Genomic DNA, 22,358 nt, shown 5'->3' with positions numbered 1-22,358 from the left:
CAAATCTGTGTGTGTGTGTGTGTGTGTGTGTCTTTATGTATGTTTCTGGGATAGCACTACATATCAGTTCTGGAGGTATAGTTTCAGAATAGTATGGCTCCATCTGCAATAATTCTAGCCTTTCAAAGCTGACCTGCAAGTAATCTCAAAAATGTGAATGTGTTAATATTTGTTTCATGTTTATTAGTCAGTCTAATTGAGTAAGTAAATGCTCAGTGGACCTTTGTACATTCCTTCAGTAATTTTAGTGCTGCTTGGGGACACCTGGGTGACTCAGTCATTAAGTGTCTGCCTTCGGCTCAGGTCATGATCCCAGGATCCTGGGATCGAGTCCCACATTGGGCTCCTTGCTCAGCGAGGAGCCTCCTTCTCCCTCTGCTTGCCACTCCCCTTGCTTGTGCTCTCTCTCTCTCTCTCTCTGACAAATAAATAAAATCTTTAAAAAGATAATAATTTTAGTGCTGCTTAAATATAAGAAGTTAATACATTTCAATATAGATAGCCTTGTTTGTACATATGCATCAGAGACAGAAGCTGTTTTAAACAAACAATAATGAAAATCAATTCAACCCTTAATTGTAATATATCTTCAACTGTATCCATTTTATTTCTTGGTGCAGTAGTCTATACAGGATTTTTTTTTTTTAAGGAAAAAAAGAAAACCTAACTATGTGAATATACCAGGTGGATGCATTGGGATGTCCTGCAATGAAGGGAAAGGCATAGAAAACAGGACCAAATAACAAGATATAGATGGGCAGCCCACATACATCTTAGCTTCAAATCATTTTTACCACTCTATTTTTCTCTGTAGTGATTTTATTTGTTTCACAGGATTAGAGTAGTAGTTTCTAAGTTGAAGTTCACTTGGTTCTGTACTTTGCAGGTCAATTTCTTCTGGAAGAAGCTCGCCTCATAGAAGCAGCTGAGATGGCAAAGAAAGCAGCTGAATTGGACAGCACGGAGTTTGATGTGGTCTTCAGTGCTGCCCACATGCTCAGGTGGGTTTTGCTACTATACCTTAGAAGACCAACACTGTGGCTTTGGGAAAGCTAATAGGTAGACTGAGTACCCTGTCATACTGCCTTATTCCACATTCTTGAGGTGAATTATGCTGTCTTACCATGCCAAAATCAGTCAGGAGTATTTTATTCATTATAGCTTATGTGCACAGTATGTAGGGCATGTAAGCATTCAGGACTCTGAAAATTATTGAGAACCATTTTCCTTTCCCTTCAAAAATGACTATAAAATACAAAAAGAAAATTGCAAAATTAAAATGAATAACTGTTTAAAGGTCTAAAACAAAACATGTTGATTAGCCAACTGCATCTATTTGTGTTTTATATTTATTATATTGAATGTGGCATGTGAATGCATTTTATTATGTTCGGTGGTGGAGAGGACTGTCAAGTACAAATATACCTAAGGGCTATCAAAGTCTCAAAATGGTGCTGTATTTAGCATTGTTGCTATGTAGGGAAATGATACATCTTTGTAGACCTTTTAGTACTTCTATTTTCAGAAAGATATTATGAAAGCTGATTATAACAGCAAAACAATTAAAAGGTAGATCAACAATTTTTATTGTGAACATAAAAAGAAAGTTAATGCATCCATAAGTGGTGTTTTAGGTTAAAGAAGAATGTTTTTAAGAAACTCAAATGATTTATACAGTTTTTTTAAAAGCATTATCTGTTCTGTTAGTAATATGTATACCCCTTCTCCCATACTCTTACCTGAATTTCACTCGATTAAATCTTCACCTAAATGCTTCATTAGCTGACATCCACACTATGGGCTCTGGGTTTGGCTCTAGGAATAGGTTTGTAATTATGTAGATTACTCTTACTAGGGAAGAAAAATACCAGAGGAATGGCTTCACAGTTGGATGGCTTTAACACACGGGCTTTCAAGAAATGTAGTTTTGTTTACTTTTTGAGATCCTTGTAGATTTATATGCAGTTGTAAGAAATAAGACAGAGAGATGCCCTGTACCATTTATCCAGCTTCCCCAATGGTAATATATTGTAGAATGAGTACAGTATCAAAAGCAGGATATTGATAGTGATACAATCCACTGGTCTTACTGTGTTTCTCCAGTTTTACTCAAATTTTCTGTGTGTGTGTTTGTGTGTGTGTGTATTTAGTTCTGTGCTTTTTTATCACACCTATGTAGGTTTGTGTATCCATCACCATAGTCAGAGTACACACTATTTCCAATATCACAAGCATCCTTTGTGTTGTCCTTTTATAACCACCTGGCTTCCTACTTAGCTTTTCATAAGTTTTATTTTTCTTAAGATTTTATTTATTTATTTGACACAGAGAGAGAGAGAGAGAGAGAGTACAAGCAGGGGGGAGCGGCAGGGAGAGGGAGAAGCAGACTCCCTGCAGAGCAGGGAGCCCGATGTGGGGCTCGCTCTCAGGACCCTGGGATCATGACCTGAGCTGAAGGCAGACGCTTAACCAACTGAGCCACCCAGGTGCCCCAGCTTTTTATAAGTTTTGAGTAAGAAATTCAAAGTCTGTTTGAGAGGAAAGTGTACTGTGAGGTTTCAGTTGAATGCACTCACTCCACATTTAACATTTCGCATTCCTAAAGCTGGTATCTACAAAGAGAAACCAGCATTCAATCAACTATTGGTATATTTATAAAATAAACTATAGCCAGGGGCGCCTGGGTGGCTCAGTCCATTCAGTGTCTGCCTTCAGCTCAGGTCTTGATCTCAGGGTCCTGAGATCAAGCCCTGCATAGGGCTCTCTACTCAGCAGGGAGCCTGCTTCTCCCTCTCCCTCTGCCCTTACCCCCTGCTCGTGCTTGCTCTCTCTCTTGTGCTCTCTGTCTCGAACAGATAAATAAAATCTTAAAAAAAGTAAACTATAGCCAATCTCAAGAACCTTCAATGCAAGGATAATTTTCAAAAAGACACCTTTATTTGCATGACAGGCTTAGGTGCTGTTATAGGGAGAGGACTTTCTCTTCTTCATGAATAAAACACTGTGCTTTTAGTCACAGTAAACCATTTGCAAGGATGGATAAGCACAACTTTCTACAGGCTAATTCATCTTAATCATAAGAGATACTTTCCTCAACAAGGTATTTTGCTACATATTAAATCAGTATCTGAAATTCAAGGTCTATCAGTGGAAACCCATTATGAGAAAGTTACAAAAAAGGTCCTTGTTAAAATATATCACTTCCAACTTTTCCTTAGTTACCATAGTGCTAGAAACCAGTGGAAAATTTTTATTATACATTGGCGATGTGGAAATCTTTAGGGTTTGTTTTTCAGAACCTTCTTTTTAGCTTTCTGCAGTCTGCATTCCTCATTAAGGTGCAGTCAGTCAGTGCTTTCCTAATATTGATTGCAATTATGACCACAGCAGCCTGGCTATATCCTACTCTGCGTGGTGGCAGCCCCCATGAATGTTTTTACTTAGTTTTTCTGTTTTTCGACTTTATTAAATTCAAGTATTTCTTGAGCACTTACCGTGCAAGTTGTATACCAACCTCTTTCCTTATTCACCAAGAGCATTTAGGACTTTGCTGGAAGGAGTAAGAAAGGTTATTCATTTTGCCTTGAATGCAACCTTATCAAAATCCTTAGCTATCAAGATCTTGCTTATTTATTGTTACATGTAATTTCCTCTGGGGATGCCAAATTATTGTAAATTGACTTTGATATTAATTCTTCCCTCGGAGCTCTCTTTTGCAAGATACTTAGAAGACAAAATTGGCAGGGTTTGGTGAGGTAAGAGTATGAGGCAGGGTATGAGGGAAAGAGTAGATGCCTCCCTGGTTGTGTCTAGGTTAGCTGTATTAATGGCTACCCTCATATCCAAAATCAGCAATTTAGGAAATGTTATGATTCAAGAAATGTTTTGAACATATATATTTAACTTCCCTTTCCTTAGCTAATTCCCAATGAAATGACCCAAAGAATCTATCAGTGAGGAAAAACTGCTCATCACAAATAGAAAAAAAAAAAAAAGTCATTGCACTTAGATGAGACCATATTGGAAGAGGAGAGTTCCTGGGGCTAGCCATCAAGGGGCAAGTCTTTATCTTATTGGGACCTTCAAGAGGCTTGAAATTTGACAAATTTCTAACAGACCCATTTCAACTTTCAATAGTGGATAATGATCTTTCTCTGTAGAGTCAGCACATAGAAAGTTTTGAAATACTGGATTTCAAATTGGCAGTTCAGATAAGAACGACATATCAGATGTGTCCAAGTAAAGAGCCCTTATCTATGCAGTGAGATTTACATTAAAACCTAAGAGCCACTTAGAACATCTATAATTCCTGTTATCAAGGTGATTCACAAGAATGCTATGTGGTGTGGAAATATCAATGCTGTTCACCAACTATGTAAGCCTTCCACCTTCATTAAACATATTAGGATTGTACTTTTCTGCCTTCTTCCAAGTTGAAGAACTTCATGGTTCTTAGTTGGATTGTTGAAGGTGTGTGAACATGATGTATGTCACTTCTGAGCCAAAGCTGTTAAGAGTCAGTGCTTTTCCTTTTTCTGACTTAGAAATTGTGAAAACAGATCCTGAAATGACCAAAGGGGGACAAACCTCCCTACTCACCTGCACTGAGTGAGTGAGAAATAAACCTTGTTGTCCTGATTCACTGAGATTTAGGATGTATTTATATTACAACAGTGTAACCTAACCTAACCTAACTGACACAGAATACATCTGGGAAAATGAAATAAGTAGTTTGGAAGAGGAACAATATGACATTAGAAAAGATTACTAAGAGATTAACAGGATCTCTGAGTTTATAATTGCAATGGAGGCAGGGCAAAATTGAGAGACTGATAATTTAAATATAAGTTATAGATCTCTTCTCAGTTTAATGTAAAGTACTAAAGACATCAAAATGATGACTGAAAAGAAAAAAGATTGGAGGATAGAATGAGAACATTATATGTATACTAATAATTACATATGTATTAGTATAATTATATGTAGTATACAGGTATATATATATACATGTAAGTATATATGTGGTATGTATATAGTATGTGATATGTAGTTTTATTTGTATATCTATAGATAAGTGTATATAATTATATGCTGTATATGTGTAAGTAGTTATATTTAGCATTTATATATATATTGTTTCATAGTTTTACTTGGTTTTTGTATGTATAAATGTTAATATAAATAGAAAATTTCTGAAGGCAAGCATGGAACATAAGCAGTTATCAACAAATAGAGGAAATTTCGAAGCTAGAATGAAGGCCTTCAATGATCATATTGAAAGCAAAACTGCTGAAAATAGATCGACTCCTAAACTTGTCTACATGTATGGGTCACACTTTTTAGTTGCAAACTAAAGAATATGCTTTTGCCAGTTTAAGCAGAAACAGGATTTATGAAAGAGTATTCTATAGCCCACAGGCTCAGTCTCGGGCTTGAGAGCACCATACATAGTCAGAAATAATATCTGACCATCTATCTGGCTTTCCCTGGGAGTCAGCAGCTTCTACAGTCCCGAGCTCTGCCACCATCACCCACAAGCACCACCTCCAAGTGCCTAAGGTTTTACACTTCTGACAAGTCCCAGGTGATACTTAAAATGTCAGTTGGATGATTCTCTTGGGCGCAGGTGCCTCCCTGTTAGGCTTACTTCTGACTTCGAGTCCCTTGAGGTTGCATCTGATTGGTGGAACGTGAGTCATGTGCTGGAATCTCGGCTACTAGAAAGTCGTAAGGAGAGGGAATTTCTGGCTTCTGCCTTACTTGGGAAGGTAGGATCCACACTGCAGCTAATTACTAAATATATTTATAGAGAGGGTGATCACAGATGTTGAGTGGCCCTCACATAATGAACATTAAACTATACGTGTTGACATTTTTAGTACTTCAAATAAAATGGGAAAAGTACTGGATGCTTCCAGATGAGAGTATTATAAAAAAGAAGATTGGTTATCATCAAAGGAAAATATCAAAGGAATTCAAATTGCTAGAACTCAGTCAAGTTATATCTATAGAGTTGTAAGAAGAAAGTATTGAATCAGTTATTCTGTTAGGAGCATTTTGTATGGATGAATTTATTCAGTGTTCTCCTAGAACTAGAAGCTAGAAAGAGCACAAAGATACTTGCTAAAGGGAGGAATTCCACAGGCACTAAAAACAAACCTTACCTGATTCATAGCATTCATGGGCATTGGCAGAAAATCTTTTTTAATCCACTTACAGACTAAGGGAAGAACAAAGGTAGCATTTACTTAAATATCTCCTGTCTGTCTGGTACTATATTTTGCATTTTATATCTGTCACTCTCTTTGTTATATTCGCACATGTGTGACATGGAGAACAGTATTCCCATTTTACATATGAAGATACTGAGGCTTAAAGAGAGTCAGTATTTCTCACAGGTGGTAAAGCTGGGACTTGAATTTAGTGTACTCTGGCCAAGTATAATACTGTTTTCACTGTGTCACATTGGCTCCCTCATGTCTTTGTAGCTGGGTGACTACCCAGAGGCTGTGATTCTTGAATGTATTGTTGGAGAAAGAATTTATAGAGTATTAGGTTACCAAATATGTAAATCCTTAATAGTAAGATCCTTCCAATATTATTAAATTACCTCTTTATGATAAATTTTAGAAAATAGATTTACATTCATAGGAGGGAGAATGCCACATTTGTACTCTTAAAGGGATATTAAGTTTTTAGAATGGTACAGTGTCTGACAAAGGACACACTTACAGCTGAGCTAAGCATGAACTTACGGTTTTTCTAGGACTGAGGGCCCAGGTTGTCATTGCTCCCTGAGGTGGTAAAGAAAGCAAAACTATACTGCACCAACTGGTTCCCATTGCTTCCCTGACTTCTAGAGAGCAGAATGAACATATGGAAAAAATAGTTACCTTTAAGTTTCTGTGCTCGACACAATCTTACGTAATTAAATATATTAAAAGTCAAGAACTTAAATGTACTAATTTCTTTATAAATTCCACTGGAAGTGATTTAAAATTTAAATTCTTAAGAGAAAAAGGAACTGAATCAGATTATTTCTCAAAGTAGATTGGGAACGTACACACATGTACACACACACACATATGTTGGATATATTTTTTTTTCAAAGCTCTTTAGGACTTTCTTCTTTAATACTTCCAAAATTACCAAAAACCCCTCGAAAAGTCATTGGATTTTTCAATTATAAATTGTACTGTAGTGCCAACCTTTGGTCCAAAGGGGGCTTATTTCAACTAAGTTATAATGGGTTGGAAGGTCTTTAAAGCAAAGGGCAGTAGCAGATGAGGTTGAAGGTAAGCATCTTCCAATCCAGTGCCTTTCCAACAGTAACGTGCTTGTGGATCACCCGGGGATCTTGTTAAAATGTACATTCTGATTTAGTATGTTTGGGTGGTGCCTAAGGTTTTACACTTCTGACAAGTCCCAGGTGATACTTACAATGTTGGTTCTCGACCACCCCTGCAAACAAGTTCTCTCTTGCCTCTCTTCTTTCCACCCCTCCCAACTCCTTCTCCCCACCCAAGCATTACAAACTGAACATAAGGAGTTATTTACTACATATGAACATTATAATAGTTGACATTGACAATAAATATTTCCTCCCTTTTAATTTTCCCAGTGCATTTCATTATGGGATCTTTTTAGACATAGGCTTAACCTGTCCTTAGCAGCCCTGAAGGATTCGAGGCTATGAAAGAATGAGCTCAAACTCTCATGGGGCATCAAGAAGTTTCGAACTCCGAGGAATCTTTTGTGAAATTACACCATCAGCCTCTTTTCTTCCATAAAAGATGGTGAATCTTTTATGTTTTGAACTGGGATGGATACTGACAGATCATAAAGCTATTTTTGATGTCTTGACAGAGAGGTTTTGGTTTAAGATGGCTTGGTGGTCATAAACAATATCTTCTAGGAGTTTCATTATAAGGATCTTTTCTACTGCATTGTTTTTATATATGTGTGACTCTAGTTTTGCTATTTTAAGATTTTTCACACATTTTTATGTCCTTGTTTATCTCAATTCTACTTCTATTCCTACTATGCATTTATCAATTAGAATTAAAATTTAGTGCTGCTTTGAGTAACTTAAGCTACACTTCAGTTTAGCTGTTGGCAAGAACCCAGGAAAACTCAGCTACTATTCATTTTACTTTCATGATATAAGGACAGACAGTTTTCTAGTTAGAAAAAGAAGGAGGAGGAGAAGGAGAAAGAAGAAGAAGGGGGGGAGGTGAGGGGAGAGGGAGAAAAAGAAAGCTTATAGGTTATCTTGGAATAATCACCAAGACTTTAATATATTAAAGTATTATCTTTTGTATGAGTCAAACAGTGGTTATTGTCCATATTAAATAATTTTTAATTTAAAATTGACAATTCATAGCTGCTAATAACTATAGTCTTCTAAATGCTACTAGTTTTTATTTTTTATATTTTCAAGGAGGGAATATTGAATTTAGCAACCTTTAATTTTATAATTCTCACAGAATACATACAAATGTATGTAATTATAAATGATTCTCTTAGATTCCCCTCAAACATTTCACAGAGTATATTATTTCACAATATCATTGATTCCCAAATTTTCTTTATATATATTTTTAAGAATATTGGGCCATAGAAATCGGAGGGGGAGTCGAACCATGAGAGACGATGGACTCTGAAAAACAAACTGAAGGTTCTAGAGGGGAGGGAGGTTGGAGAATGGGTTAGCCTTGTGAAGGGTATTAAAGAGGGCACGTTCTGCATGGAACATTGGGTGTTATGCACAAACAATGAATCATGGAACACTACATCAAAAACTAATGATGTAATGTATGGTGATTAACATAACAATAAAAAGTAAAAAAAAGAAAAAGAATATTAGGCCATAAACCTGTGTTCCAAGAGATACTTTATTATAAAATAACACCAGGGAGGGGAATTAGATATATGAAATATATTTCTATATTTTTAACAGATACAAGTTTCATAGTCCCATATGCAAAATGGAATTCTATAGTAATCAGATAATGATGTTTGTGACTTTCATTACTGTTTGTTTTACTCTTAGCACACCTTTTCACTGATGGCATAAAAACTGAATTTAAAGACTTTTAGGGACGCCTGGGTGGCTCAGTTGGTTAAGCATCTGCCTTCGGCTCAGGTCATGATCCCAGGGTCCTAGGATCAAGTCCTGCATTGGGCTACTTGCTTGGCGGGGAGTCTGCTTCTCTCTCTCCCTCTGCAGTTCCCCCTGCTTGTGTGCTCTCTCTCTCTCTGTCTGACAAATAAATAAATAAAATCTTTTTTTAAAATGAATAAAAAATAAAGACTTTTAAAAGATAGCACAACTCAGTGATTTCTTGGGAATCCAAGGTTTACATCACAGTCCTGTTTACAAATACCGTGTAGGCTCTTTCTACTTTCTTACCTTTCCTGGTCTTAAGAGGCCACAGATAGTGTGAAAGGGGGAGGGCCCTACATATATGATTGGCAGAAGTTGGCAATGAGATAGAAGCTTCCATCTGTGTCTCCAGTTGATAAGCCTATTGTTGGCATAGATGATATGGGACATAACCTTATGTTGACTATTGCAGGGGCAAGGGGATAGTCACCAATCTGGACCTAGTGTAGCTTCCTGGTATGAATGATTTTTATCACTCATTATCTCATTCCTGGCTTTGTAAAGTGTGTTGTGGTCAAAACACATGGTTGTCTACATCTGGCCTGGGAGATTTCTTGGCAGAGCCAACTGCTTTTCCCCTTTACCTACTTTCTGAGTTTTCTACTTGGACACATGGGAAACTTACGGTTGCCTTCCATATCTAATTGTGACCCTTCCCTAAAAACGGAAGATGGTGGGGGTAAGGAAGTGAGTATCCAGCCCTCTTCTCATTTTTCCTCATTCCTTATTTTTTTTGCCTTTCCCCTCAGTTTCTCCCCTTCCCCCTTTTAGGGGGTACACAAGGCAAAACAAAACAGTACATTTCATTCTGTTCTTAAAACTGTCGTCTGCTCAGTTTGGTCTACTGAAGTGCACTTCCATCAATATGGGAGATGGAGGTGGGCGGGAAGTAAAACCTGCAATTACAAATGTCCTCCGTATTCTCCCCTTTTCAAATCTTATCTCTTACACTTAAATTGTGGCTTTTAAACATTATAATCAAAAGGCAAGTTCTCTTCCTTTCTTAGTATTTGATGTAGAAATTGTTGGGGTCAACTGCTACAGAACAATGTATCACATATCATTCGGCTACATCCCAGTATATACAAAGATATCAGCATGATCCTGTGGTTCAGATACTTCGCTGTAGAGTCTGTGATCCAGATCAATCACTTTCCAGCTATATAACTTTGGGGGAGTTATCAACTTCTCTAAACCTCATTTTAACCATCTGTAAAATGGGGATAGTAATAGCAATTCCTTCATGGTGTTGCTGGAACATGGAATAATCAGTTCCTGGTATTTTGTGAGTGACACATAGAGGATTTAGAAATTCTGTCCCAGAGAAGAAATAGTGAAGAAAGAAAGGATATGGGTATTCAGGAAGAGTTATTCATCAGCTTCTTTAAATAATTCTATCCTAATAGTCTTGGCAACCTGAGTCCTGTGGTCTGTCCTAACAATGCAGTGGTTGCGGTTCTTGACAATTCAAGAATCCCCTAAGGAACTAGCAGAATATTGTTAATTTCCTTAGTTTTCAAATATTGATTAATGATTCAATCATCTTTGCAATTAAGATTTATTAAGCACTCCCATGATACTTCTTGCAGGCGAGTGTGAAATACAGCATACACTGTGAAGTGGACATTGGACAGTTCCTCATGAGTTTTCTCTCTTGTCTAGAGAATAAAACAAGAAAATAAATGAACATTTGGTGGGTAGAATTGACACACTCTTTCCCCTACTGTCCTAGAGTGAAAATTAATTTTCACAGTTATATGACAAATCTAATAAACTCTACTTTTTTTTCTATTTCATTAGAATATCATCAATTCTACTTCTAGCTTAAGAAACTAAGCCTTCTAAACTAGATGTTTCCTTTGGGAATTAAACCACTAAAGACAATAAAGACTTTAAAAATGAACAACCATTTCGGGGGAGAAAACCTTTTTTTTTTTTTTTTCATTTGTGTTGATTATTATTTTAAAGGCATGTCATCCAATGAATTCCTCAGTTTCTCTTTGATCCTTATCTACCTGATGAATTTGGATGTCCGTAAAGATGAATATTAATGTTTGCTATGCTTTCCATGTTAGACATGTATTGGTTGATTTTGCTTCAAAGTAACTTAACTTCTTTGTAGTATTAAGTTACTCTAATTTCCTACCTCCCTGCCTTTTATTTTCCTCTGGAGAAAACCCTTCCAGGGCATGACCTAATGAATTCTGGTTCAGATTTCCAAATGAATTTGAACCAAAGTGATTCTATAATTTGGTGGAGGGAACCTTCATTAAATACCCTAGCAAGGGAATTTTTACTGTTTCATACCAGACTAAAGTACTTTTCTTGACATATTGAAATTGAACTTCCAACATTTATGAGAATATAAATTGCAACAGCACGTTGTAACTGCCATGAGTCCAGTAGAGCCTTAGGTCAAGGGTTTTTACTTTCTCTATAACCCCATTAAAAATAGCAGTGTTTCTAATTATTTTTCCTTTAAAAATTAGAAAAATATGTCCTGGTCTCCAGAGAGATGTTATCTTCAGTTATTCCTATAATTTATATGGCTGCATGGGATATGTCTTTATAGTTTTTATTTGCACTTGACGAAAGTGCAAATTCAATTTTATAGGCTAGTGAACCTTCTCTTTTAAAGACCGAATGTGATTTTCTAATTGAGAGAGTTAATTTTGTTTCTCCTCTTTATTCCTGACCTCTCTGTCATCTTCTCACCTCAAAAGCTTCTTTCCTCCCTGATTCCTGCCTGCCCTGTTTTGGTATTTATTTATTTTGTATTCAGGTATAATTAACATACAGTGTTACATTAGTTTTCAGTGTACAATATAGTGATTAAATATAATGATTAACCGTTTCTGTACATTAGTGCTCTTCAAGACAAGTGTACTCTTAATACCCTTTATCTATTTCACCCATCCACGTACCCAGCTCCCCTCTGGCAACCACCAGTTTGTTCTCTGTATTTAAGAGTCTATGGGGGGAAGCTTGTCTCTTTTTCTTTGTTCGTTTGTTTCTTAAATTCCACACATGAGTGAAATCATATGGTATTTATCTTTCTCTCCCTGACTTAGCATTATACCCTCCATCCCTCTAGATTCATCCATCTTGCAGATGGCAAGATCTCATTCTCTTTTATGGCTGAGTAATATTCCATTGAATTCCATCAGAAGCTTCTTTAACATCACAGTTTCAATAGAAACTACTCCATTTTAATTGCAGACCCCAAGCCATTTACTATTATTATTCACATTATAGGTGTGCTGTATGCATCATCTGAAGTTGAATTTGACATTTTTCATAGCATTTCTGTACTCTGCAAATAGAGTCACCAGTTAGAGTACAACTGCAAGAGCTTCTAGCCCTCATTACCTACCATCTTTGAAGATTTCCTGAAGCAGCATGGCATGATTGAAAAACATACTGTGGTTTTGATGGCTAATTGGCCAGGCTTCTTCAGGACCCTGACATTTGATTTCTCCTGCTAACCAGTTGGCTGATCCTAGGAGTTTGCTTTGAATTGCAAGAAGAGCCAATGTATAAACTTACTAAAATTCAGTGTGTATCTTATTTATATAAGTCAACAGCTCCACTCATGGTATTTGGTGGTAGTCAAGAGAAACTGGCTATTTCAAGGATGACAGAATTCACTAAAGCCAGAGAACATAGCTTGAATCAGCAGGAAACAGGGTAGCCTCGGAGGGGTCAAGAGGAAGGACATGCAGTAGCAATTCTTTACAGGAAGAGTCTGATCAGGATATAGCCTATTGCTTCCACCATTGTCAGTGAATTCTAGCCATCCTTTCATCTTTCTGTCTCTCATTCAGAAATGAAAGCCCCAAGCAGGAACATCCAATTAGCTGAGTCTATGTCATGGGTGCACTCTGGTGCAGAGAGCAAGGAGAGAAAGAATCTGGCCTTTTTTTTTTTTTTTTTTCCCTGTAGGCTGCACACAATGGAAGTTTCCCCAGCTGAATTGGAAAGAAAATGGACTTCTAGATAGATATAGAATTTTTTGACATTTTATTTTTAAAAATTAAGATTTTTCTGGGATATCCAGTTGAACCTGGAGAATCCCAACCCTGTAACATTATCTGGGTTAGCTTGGAAAATAAAAATAGCATTTCTAATTGCTAATATGTAAATTTAAACTAATAATAACTATTGAATAGGATTACGTTGAGATACTATTTATAATGCCTTAAAGACAATAGGTCCATTGCATGCATTCAATTTCATGTACTTTTTCTGCTTTAGGCAACTTATGGTTTGATTGGTATAACTGTAATATTTTTAAGTTAATATTATCTTGCTGCATAATGATTCTGGTTCACCTCTCTGCAATTTTAAAATAAATGCTATAGTTTGATTTTTTTTTTCTTTTTTTTTAATCTTTAACAGACAGGCCAGCCTCAACGAAGCAGCCGAGAAGTATTATGATCTGGCGGCTAGACTGAGACCTAATGTAAGTACCTTCCTAATGAGAAACATTACTCAAAGGGATAGATGCACAGCATGTGATAGCTTTAGATATAGAAGCCTCATGATACTGGGCTTTTTCTCTCAGATCTCTTATTCTGAGTACTCACTAAATGGCTAATTCAGCAATCAAATCTGCCAGTCTCAAGCTTCTTTTCTTTTTGCAGAGGTACACATTGCTGTTTTCTATCCTGTGTAAAGCACCATATGGTTTTATCATTTGAATACAGGTTTTAGCATTATCAAATACTTGGCATTTGGTTGGCTTTTAAAATTAGTTCCTTGAAAGTGTTTTTTGCTGTGGTGTTAAATACCTAAGGACCTCTAACATCGTGAGCTTTTTTTCTGATGCTTACATTCGCTCAGACCTCGAGCTGTGCCTCTACCTCTTCCAGAGTCCTCATTTCTAATAACTGTGCTTTTCAACTTTTATCAAGTATGTTTTTATTAGAATTTTTCCCTGGGTAATCACACCTCCATAAATTGGGATGGATATAAATTAGATCATTACTATTGAAATGGAGGAACCATTTATGAGAAAATAAGAACTGGTTTATATCTGTCTTCTAATAAGCACTTTTTTATTCGCTGCACATCACTGACCTCCAGCACATTGCCTTTATTCTCATACACACAGCTCTGCATCCCCCTCCAACACGAAAACCTTCTCCCCTTACTCTCTAGGTCTAGACTGTCTATTGAGAAATGTAATTTTGAAACAGTAATGAAAGTGCATGTGTGATGTGACTACAAATATTGGGATAAGTCTCATTTCTATACGGTAACTCATCCATTGGGCAAACATCTATAGAGTGCCTGCTTTGTGATAGGATACAGAGATTTCATTCCCTAAAAGACCCCATAATGTAGCAGAGAACACTGAAGATAATCAGCTGGTTGAAATACAGTGTGGTGATTGCTACACAGAGGTATATGCAGTCCTATGGGAGCACAAGAGGAGAATTAATGCTCCCTAAATGCAACCCACGGGGGGTGGAGGGGTGGCTTTTTTTTTTTTTTTTAGCAGAACCACATATAATCTTAGCCCTGAATGTCAGTGTCCCCAATTTCATTAATTACGAGGTACTTCAAAAAAAAAAAAAAAGAATTGGTGACCTGTTTGCAACGTAAGAAAATAATTTAATAGTTATAATGATAAGAACAGTAACAGCCAAAATTTATTGAACACTGATTATGTGCCAGGCACCGTGCTAAGTACTTCATATGAATTCCCTCATTCATTTCTCACAACCCACAGATACTTCTATGGTCCCATTCTGCCCAAGCCCAGAGAAATTGATAACTCACTCAGTATCACAGTTGATAAGTGGGATCACATTGTAACCCAGGGCACTTGGTGCATAAGAGAAAGCTTGATGGGAAAAATGCAGTTGTATTGTAGGAAATCCAAGCCAGAAGACTAGGAAATGAAAATAATAATGGTCCTCTCGTTTATGTACCTGTTAAGTGCCAAGCACCATTCCAGGCACTGGATACACAGAAGTGCACAAAATTGAGTCCCTGCCCGTTAGCATCTTACAGTCTAGTCTGAGAAGATGAAGTAGAAAAATAAGTAAAGCCTATATGGTATCAGACAGTGATAAGTGCTTTGGGGAAAAATGGATCAGGAAAAGAGTCAGGAGGTGCAGGAGGAGATAGGCGGGAGGCATAGCTCTGTAAATGCCTGAGGTGGGCATCTTTGAATAGTATTTCTAACATTTCAATATGAGATCTTTAATTTTTTTAAAGATTATTTATTTTAGAGAGCGCACACGTGCACACATGTGCAAGGGGGGGGAGGGCAAAGGGAGAGTGACAGGAAGATAGAGAGAAGCAGACCCCAATTTGGGGCTCAATCTCAGGACCCTGAGATCATGACCTGAGCTGAAACCAAGAGTCAGACACTTAACCAACTGAGCCGCCCAGGTGCCCTGAGATCTTGAATTATTACAATTTCACTGAAGGTAAGGATCAGGGATTTTTTTTCCTTTCCCTTTTTTTTTTTTTTTTGTCCTCCTCACATTGATTAATATAATGCCTGTAATACACATAGTAAATACAATGTTAAGTTCAACCTTTACTCATGGAGTATCAGTCACCTAAGTGTCACTTTTATTTTTGTTAAGTAGTTGATCACATGGTCTTCTTCAGCATATTATAATGGATTAGTGAGAAAAGAGCTATCTGAGCAATCTGACTTGACCTAAAAAAATGAAAAAGACACTGAGGCATCCCAGATTTAAGCCAGACTCATGAGATTGTTTATTTTACATGGCCAGCAAAATCATAAAATCAGTATTTAATCTCCCAACTTAACGCCATTTTTTCTGAAACCCCCACAAGTTTCTTCATAAACATACTGCAAATTGTTTTTGAAAAATGTGTTTATTCAAATGCTACTTCCTTTATCTGGTAAGAATAAATTAAGTATTTTATGGATTTGGATAGAATAGGAAGCTCAAATTTAACAATAAGTAAATGATGTTACAGTTGTGGGTCAACTGATGGGGTCTTTCCCTAACCTGTTTTGTGAATTGTGTTTTGGTTTTCTTTTTTTGTGTGTGTGTGTGTGTTTTGGTTTTCTGTATGTAATCTAGATAAGTAAGATGCTACCATGGCAAGACTCATAAAGACATTGGCAATAATAGAAGTTTGTGTTCGGAAGCAAGGAGACAAACAATAGCCCACGTAATGATTTATTAGTGGTTAGCATCCAATCCAAATTAAAGCATCCATCTAACATTTATATTGATCATAGCTGTTCTTCCCTTTGTCCTAAGAACATTCTATGTTATTTCTGTGCTTTCACGGAATAAATTTCAGTTCCCTGCTTACAAAGGACCTAGTAAACAGACCTCCTTTCCGCTTCTCTTTTTCAGTACTTTCACTGTGTTTTCAATTTTTGTCTACACAGTAATCTAATCTTATTTTTCAAAAGGCATTTTCTTCTATTGTTTAAATGTCCAACTATGACGATCAGGAGCTGTATGCGGGGGACCCTGTGGGGTGTTTTAGCAATGTTCATGTCAGATCATGACTCTCCAAAGTAAAATATGTGGCTATAACCCTGTCTACTACTACTTATTATCATTGTATTAAAAACATCATTATTTGTGGAATATATTTCTCTTTTAATAAAATACCTATTCTGTTTTTTCAGTAAGTCCCATGATGAATTTCTTTATTTTTTTCTATTCTACAAAAGCCATATTTTTTTCATACAGTTTGCTTTAAAATTGCTAATGGACTTCTTGGAATATTTTAAATACATAGAATTCCAGTGATCAAATGCTAAAGTAATCAAAGTCTAAATTAGCAGGCACATGTAATTTTCATTGTTAGATTATGATATTGTCTCTTCATCAGAGATATTCAATACATTGTCATTTACTAAAGCATACAGTTAGAGAAATATATTTATTGCTAAAATGGTACCATTAAATTTTTAATCCTATTTATTTGATTTTTTGGTGGGTAGGAGGGAATACTCTAACATTAAACCCCTACTACACTAAAACATTTTTATAATGGGAAAATTCTACCAAAATTGCCATTTTTAAGTTTTTCCACTTTTAGTTTTTCATTTGTGTAAATAAAACTGATCTCTCTGTGAGGTTACTTAAGATAACATTCTGTCTTCTCTCTCACTTATGCACATCAAAAAATGCTGACTCTTGAGGACTAGAGGGAACATTTAAATGAAATAGTTTTGTTCCTCCTGTGGGAATTAGGCCAAATTCTGCATTAACTTATGGATTTTTAATTTTTTTTCTAATGTGAAGAATGGGAAATTTGCATAATACAAAGTCACCCACTTATACTTGGCTTTTAGAGAACTCTGGAAGTTAGAAAGGGGTAATTACTAATGATCAGGTCTATATATCTTGTATTTTTCTGGATGTAATTGTTTTTAGTCTGATTTAATTTAAGTTATTTTTTTTATCAAGTTCCAGCTTTAAGACTCTCTGCCAAGTGCAGTAGGATTTTAAAGTTATGAAAAATGACCCCTGACCTTGAGAAATGTACTATCTAATATGGGGAGGCAATGGAGGAGAGAACGCATGGATCCAAATCCTCACACTTCAGGGCAGTAAATATTATATAAGAAGTACGTTGTGAATGATATAAGGTAGTGCTAGAAAAGTGTGCAGGAGAGAGAAATTACTTTCAGCTGGATTGGTCCTAGAAGGCATTGAGTCAGAGTAGGAAAGTTAATCATGAAATGATAGGATGTTTGTAGGGGAAGATTTTAGCAGGAGGAGAAAAGAGAGAATTCTGGCAGGTCAAGGCCTATGCATGAATAAGGATATGGAGCTGAGAAAACATGAGCTAGGCACAAGAAACAGTTAGCAGATAAAGTTTATATTGCTCAGGGTTAGGGGCAGAGAGGACAACTAGGGGAAGATAGAACTGGAAGTGAAGATAAAACCAGATGAAAGGCATTGCATACCATACCAAGTGTTAGGAGTTTGTATTCCAGAATTAGGTCGAACAGGATGACATAATGAAAGCGATAATTTAGGGTGGCCATTCATATGATGTAATGAAGAATGTGGGTTGCATTTGGGAAAGTAGAGATGAAAGATGCCACCTTGGGAAAACCAAATAAAGTCATTTTAATAGTTTTAAGCAGAAGGTATAATCTGAAAGTACAGAAACACAGTGGAATGGAAAAGAATATGCAGGGGAAATAAGATTATTTGATGGCATGAAAATAGGAAAATTAGTTGGCCCGATGAATGTTCCAAAATTTTGAATATAGGTAACTTGGAAAAAGAAAGACCCTAAACAAAAACAGGGCAGTCAGAAGAGTGTGTTTACTTCAAGAAAAAAAAATGTTAAGTTTGGATCGAGCAGATTCTGAGTGAGAAGTGGGATATTATAATTATTCATGGGACATTCCTATCAAGTAGGCAGTTGGGGGAAAGGCCACAGCTGGGAATAGGGGTGTGAAGTTATTTGCAAAAAGGAGATATAGTGCCAAAGGAGTGGTTAAGATCAGCGGGGAGAGATGTACAGAAGTAGAGAAGAGAGACGATTTCAAACCTCTGGGAATCTCTACATTTGGAATGTAGGATATGAGACAATGATAGGACATAGAAATCAGTGTTAGTGAGCAATTCTCACGGCTACTAAAGGTAAAGGAAAACAAAGACTGAGAATGTCCACTGACTTCAGAGAGTAAGATGCCCCCAGCTACCTAGTGCAGCTTTGTGCAGGTGATGTGGGCACAAGTTTGTTATGTGTGAAGGAAATGGAGAACTGGCAACAGAGTGTCAAATGATTCTGTAAGTAAGTTTGGACGTAAGTGTAAGAGACAGGGAAATAGCAAAGAAGTATTAAGTATAGATTTATCAAATATTAAAGGTAGGTGTTAAGAGATTGTACATGTGTCTAAATAGAAGATTAAGAATGTGTCCAAGTAGAGGAGAGAGCAAAGAAATACCAATGATCTTCAAAGATCATTTTCTCCCTAGAGACTGAAGAACAGAAAGTAGACTGAAGATATAAAGGGGGAAAAAATTAGAAATAGAGGGGGCATAAGCTGAGGTAGTAAATTACTTCTATCACAGTTACTTGCTTATCTGCTAATGCTGTGGGAAGGAGGAGAGAATTTGAGGTCAAAGACCTGTGAACAGTGCTTATGCTGAGGTACACAGTAGGTCGTAAGTGATATAGGTCTGTCATATCTGTCTGTGATAAATGCCAACAGAGGTACAGTCTTGTGAGATATGTCATTTGTCATTTTGTGATAATTTTACTTTTATTTATTTATTTTCATTTTTTTTAAGTAGGCTGCACTCCCAATGTGGAGCCCAACACAGGGCTTGAACTCATGACCCTGAGATAAAGACTCTACATCTGAAACTAATGATACACTATATTTTAATTAATTGAACTTATTTATTTTTTTAAAGATTTTATTTATTTATTAGAGAGAACGAGCAGTGGGGAGGGGCAGAGGGAAAAAGAGAGAGAGAGAGAAAAGCAGACTCTCTGCTGGGCAGGAAGCCCGATGTGGCTCGATCCCAGGACCTGGAGATCATGACCTGAGCCAAAGGCAGACACTCAACTGACTGAGCCGCCCAGGTACCCCAATTAATTGAATTTAAATAAAATAAGAAAAAAAATCACCTGAGCTGAGATGAAGAGTCGGATGCCAAACCAAGTGAGCCACCTGGGTGCCCCCTTTTGTGATAATTTTAAATGAAGTTTTGAAATCACCAGTAGATTACTTCTCATTTTGACTCAACCTCTCTGACTTTTATGTTAGATGTTATATTCAGAGATTTAGATCTCTAAGATGTATTTTATAAATGTTCTATCATATGCAGTTATTATATATGAATTAAAGGGGAATCTGTTCCAAGGATCAGATTATCTAATAGAAAATTACACATTATACCTTTCTTAGGCACTTAGAGCATAAATTATTTCAAAGCGTTATTATAAAATCAAAGCCAGTGTTACCCATTTGGCCTCTTTAGCAATGATTATATGTCAAAGATAAAATGAGAAATACGGGATTCAAAGAAATGAGCTTCCTATATAAGAGTTGCAGCTGTGTTATGAGATAGTCAACATATTTTACAATGTATTACTTTCACTGTGGACTACCCTTTTTATGGTAAATGTGGTGGGGTGGGAGGGAGGGTGAGAGGAGATGGCTATTCAGTAGAAATAACCACTAAGGCTGGGATTGGGTTGGGGGAGACTGTTAAGAATTAAGTATTTGGGCAGCACTGATGGAAGGGATAGAGAATATTTTGAAAATAGCTGTTTACTGAAGGGAAAGATATTCTCCCACCCTAAATAGAACAAGAGACCATGAAATTAAGTTAAACAGGACAGATTCAGATTTGACTATAAAAGAGATTTTTGGAGGAATGTCGTTTTGTCGGGGTCGGGGGAAGGGAGGGTTAATAATAATTTGTCTGGGAAGCAGTTAAACCACATTTCTGCTTGTAAATGGAGGAAGAACCATATGGCCTCTTCCAAAAGTTTCCACAGCTTCTGTGATGTGGGAAAGTTATATACCATGTGTCTGTTGACTTTCAAACGTTAATAATATGTGGAGCCCAGAACCACCAGATTGACTTCATGAGTAAAATGTGCTTTAATATTGCACATGTATTTCCCACTCTCACTACTTATTTCAGTTTCAAATACGTCTCTATATTTTACAGTTAGAAAATGGAATGAGGGAAGTTGACAAATCCAGAATAAACTGGTTTCAATCAAGAGAGAAATTGCCATTAGTTTCCCCCCCAAATTTTACCTGGTTTTATTAAATGGGCCCAGAGATATCATTGAAATGAGACTTGCTTATTCACAGGTATGCAATTAAGTCAACAAACATTTATTCTACTTCAGTTCATAAACAGTCTTCATCACATTGATATGTATATTTATGCGCACATCAGGAGAAATAAGATATCTAATTCTTGTCTAATTTCAACAAGATAGATGCTCACTTCCCTGATAGCTTCAGTTACGCCAAGATCAGTTTTAGTCTTATCCCACCTGTGTCTGTCTTCAAACTCCTTTCCACTGTGGATCTTCTTCCCAAATCATTTAGATGGGGCAGCTCTTTTCATCTAACAAGTTACGAAGTCTAGTTTTGGGTACATTTACGGCTCTCTGCTTACACTGTAGTATGTTTTGTGTTGTACTTCTATTTTGAAAATGTTAGATAAATCAGAAAAAAATGTATTTCTGAAGTGGTTACTATTTTTTTTTTCTTTTTATTATCTTGTATAAGTCTCCATGCTTAGAAGACAAAGATGATTAGTAGAATCTACTTGTTTACTAACTGTTGGTGTGGGATAGTTTTCGCCTAGCCTAGGATCATCTAGTTGGGCTAAGCTAAGCTGTATTTACAGTTTTTCCATACTTGGGGCATTGTTACTCATCACAGTCCACAATCATCCTTAAACATTAGTTTTTGAATGTGTGTATATGCACAGTGTGTGTGTTTCAGAATCACAACCAGAAAAGGATGGGGCGGGGGAGATGTGAGGCACGGGCAGGAACATAAGTGGCTCTTGGCTATAAAGAAAATCAGCTTGAGTACTTTAGGTTGGGGAACATCAAAACCTCTGGGAAATTCCACTTAAGTATGTTCTCTGATTCCAAGCATGTTTATTTTTACTCACATTTCTTTGTGGGGGTATCCTTTCCATGGATTTATAACTATAATTATTTGAATTGTGGGACCACACACTAAAATTGCATCTCCTCCAGAGTAACTGGATTCCTGGGGCTTTTCCAGAAAACTCAGCTAATCTAACCACACTGGCCCACATTCCTACCTGGGAGTATCAGCTAGGTAGACTGGGAGGTGCCACCATCAGAAGGATGTGCCCTTGTCCCACCCCAATCATCACATTCTTCATAATCCCCTTCGGTTATTTCGACAGCTGGTTTCTTCCATTTCTATTATCCTTTTAGGCATCTATGTTTCTGATCGTTGGCTGATCTCATGGGGCTATGTTTTTCTAAATATATATTGAAACATTAACCAAAAGCTATGTTTGTGTATGAATCTTTATTCCCTCCCTCTTCTAATTTTCCCGTAACATCTCACCATCTTTTTTGTTTCCTTATTTTTTCCTCTACTCCTAACTCCTTGATATCTATCAGAAATCCCACATATTTATATCTGCAGATAAAATTATATTTGATCCTAAAGACTGAAAAATTAGTAAATTGGTAG

The 22,358-nt window shown here is 36.6% G+C and overlaps 1 protein-coding gene across 1 annotated transcript in view; it reads left to right on the top strand.

Moving 5' to 3' along the window:
- TMTC2 (transmembrane O-mannosyltransferase targeting cadherins 2) overlaps window positions 1-22,358 on the top strand; it is a 392,764-nt gene that overhangs the window by 324,824 nt on the left and 45,582 nt on the right. The window contains exons 10-11 of the mRNA XM_035002054.1: window positions 887-1,001; window positions 13,565-13,628. Of these exons, the coding sequence (XP_034857945.1) occupies window positions 887-1,001; window positions 13,565-13,628 (179 nt within the window). The remainder of the gene's footprint in view (window positions 1-886; window positions 1,002-13,564; window positions 13,629-22,358) is intronic.

Source organism: Mirounga leonina, unplaced genomic scaffold (genome assembly GCF_011800145.1).
Source record: "Mirounga leonina isolate KUSES-001 unplaced genomic scaffold, KU_Mleo_1.0 Mir_126, whole genome shotgun sequence".
Taxonomy (NCBI): Eukaryota; Metazoa; Chordata; class Mammalia; order Carnivora; family Phocidae; genus Mirounga; species Mirounga leonina.
Note: the sequence above shows the minus strand (reverse complement) of the source record. Positions and strands in the feature narration are given on the sequence as shown.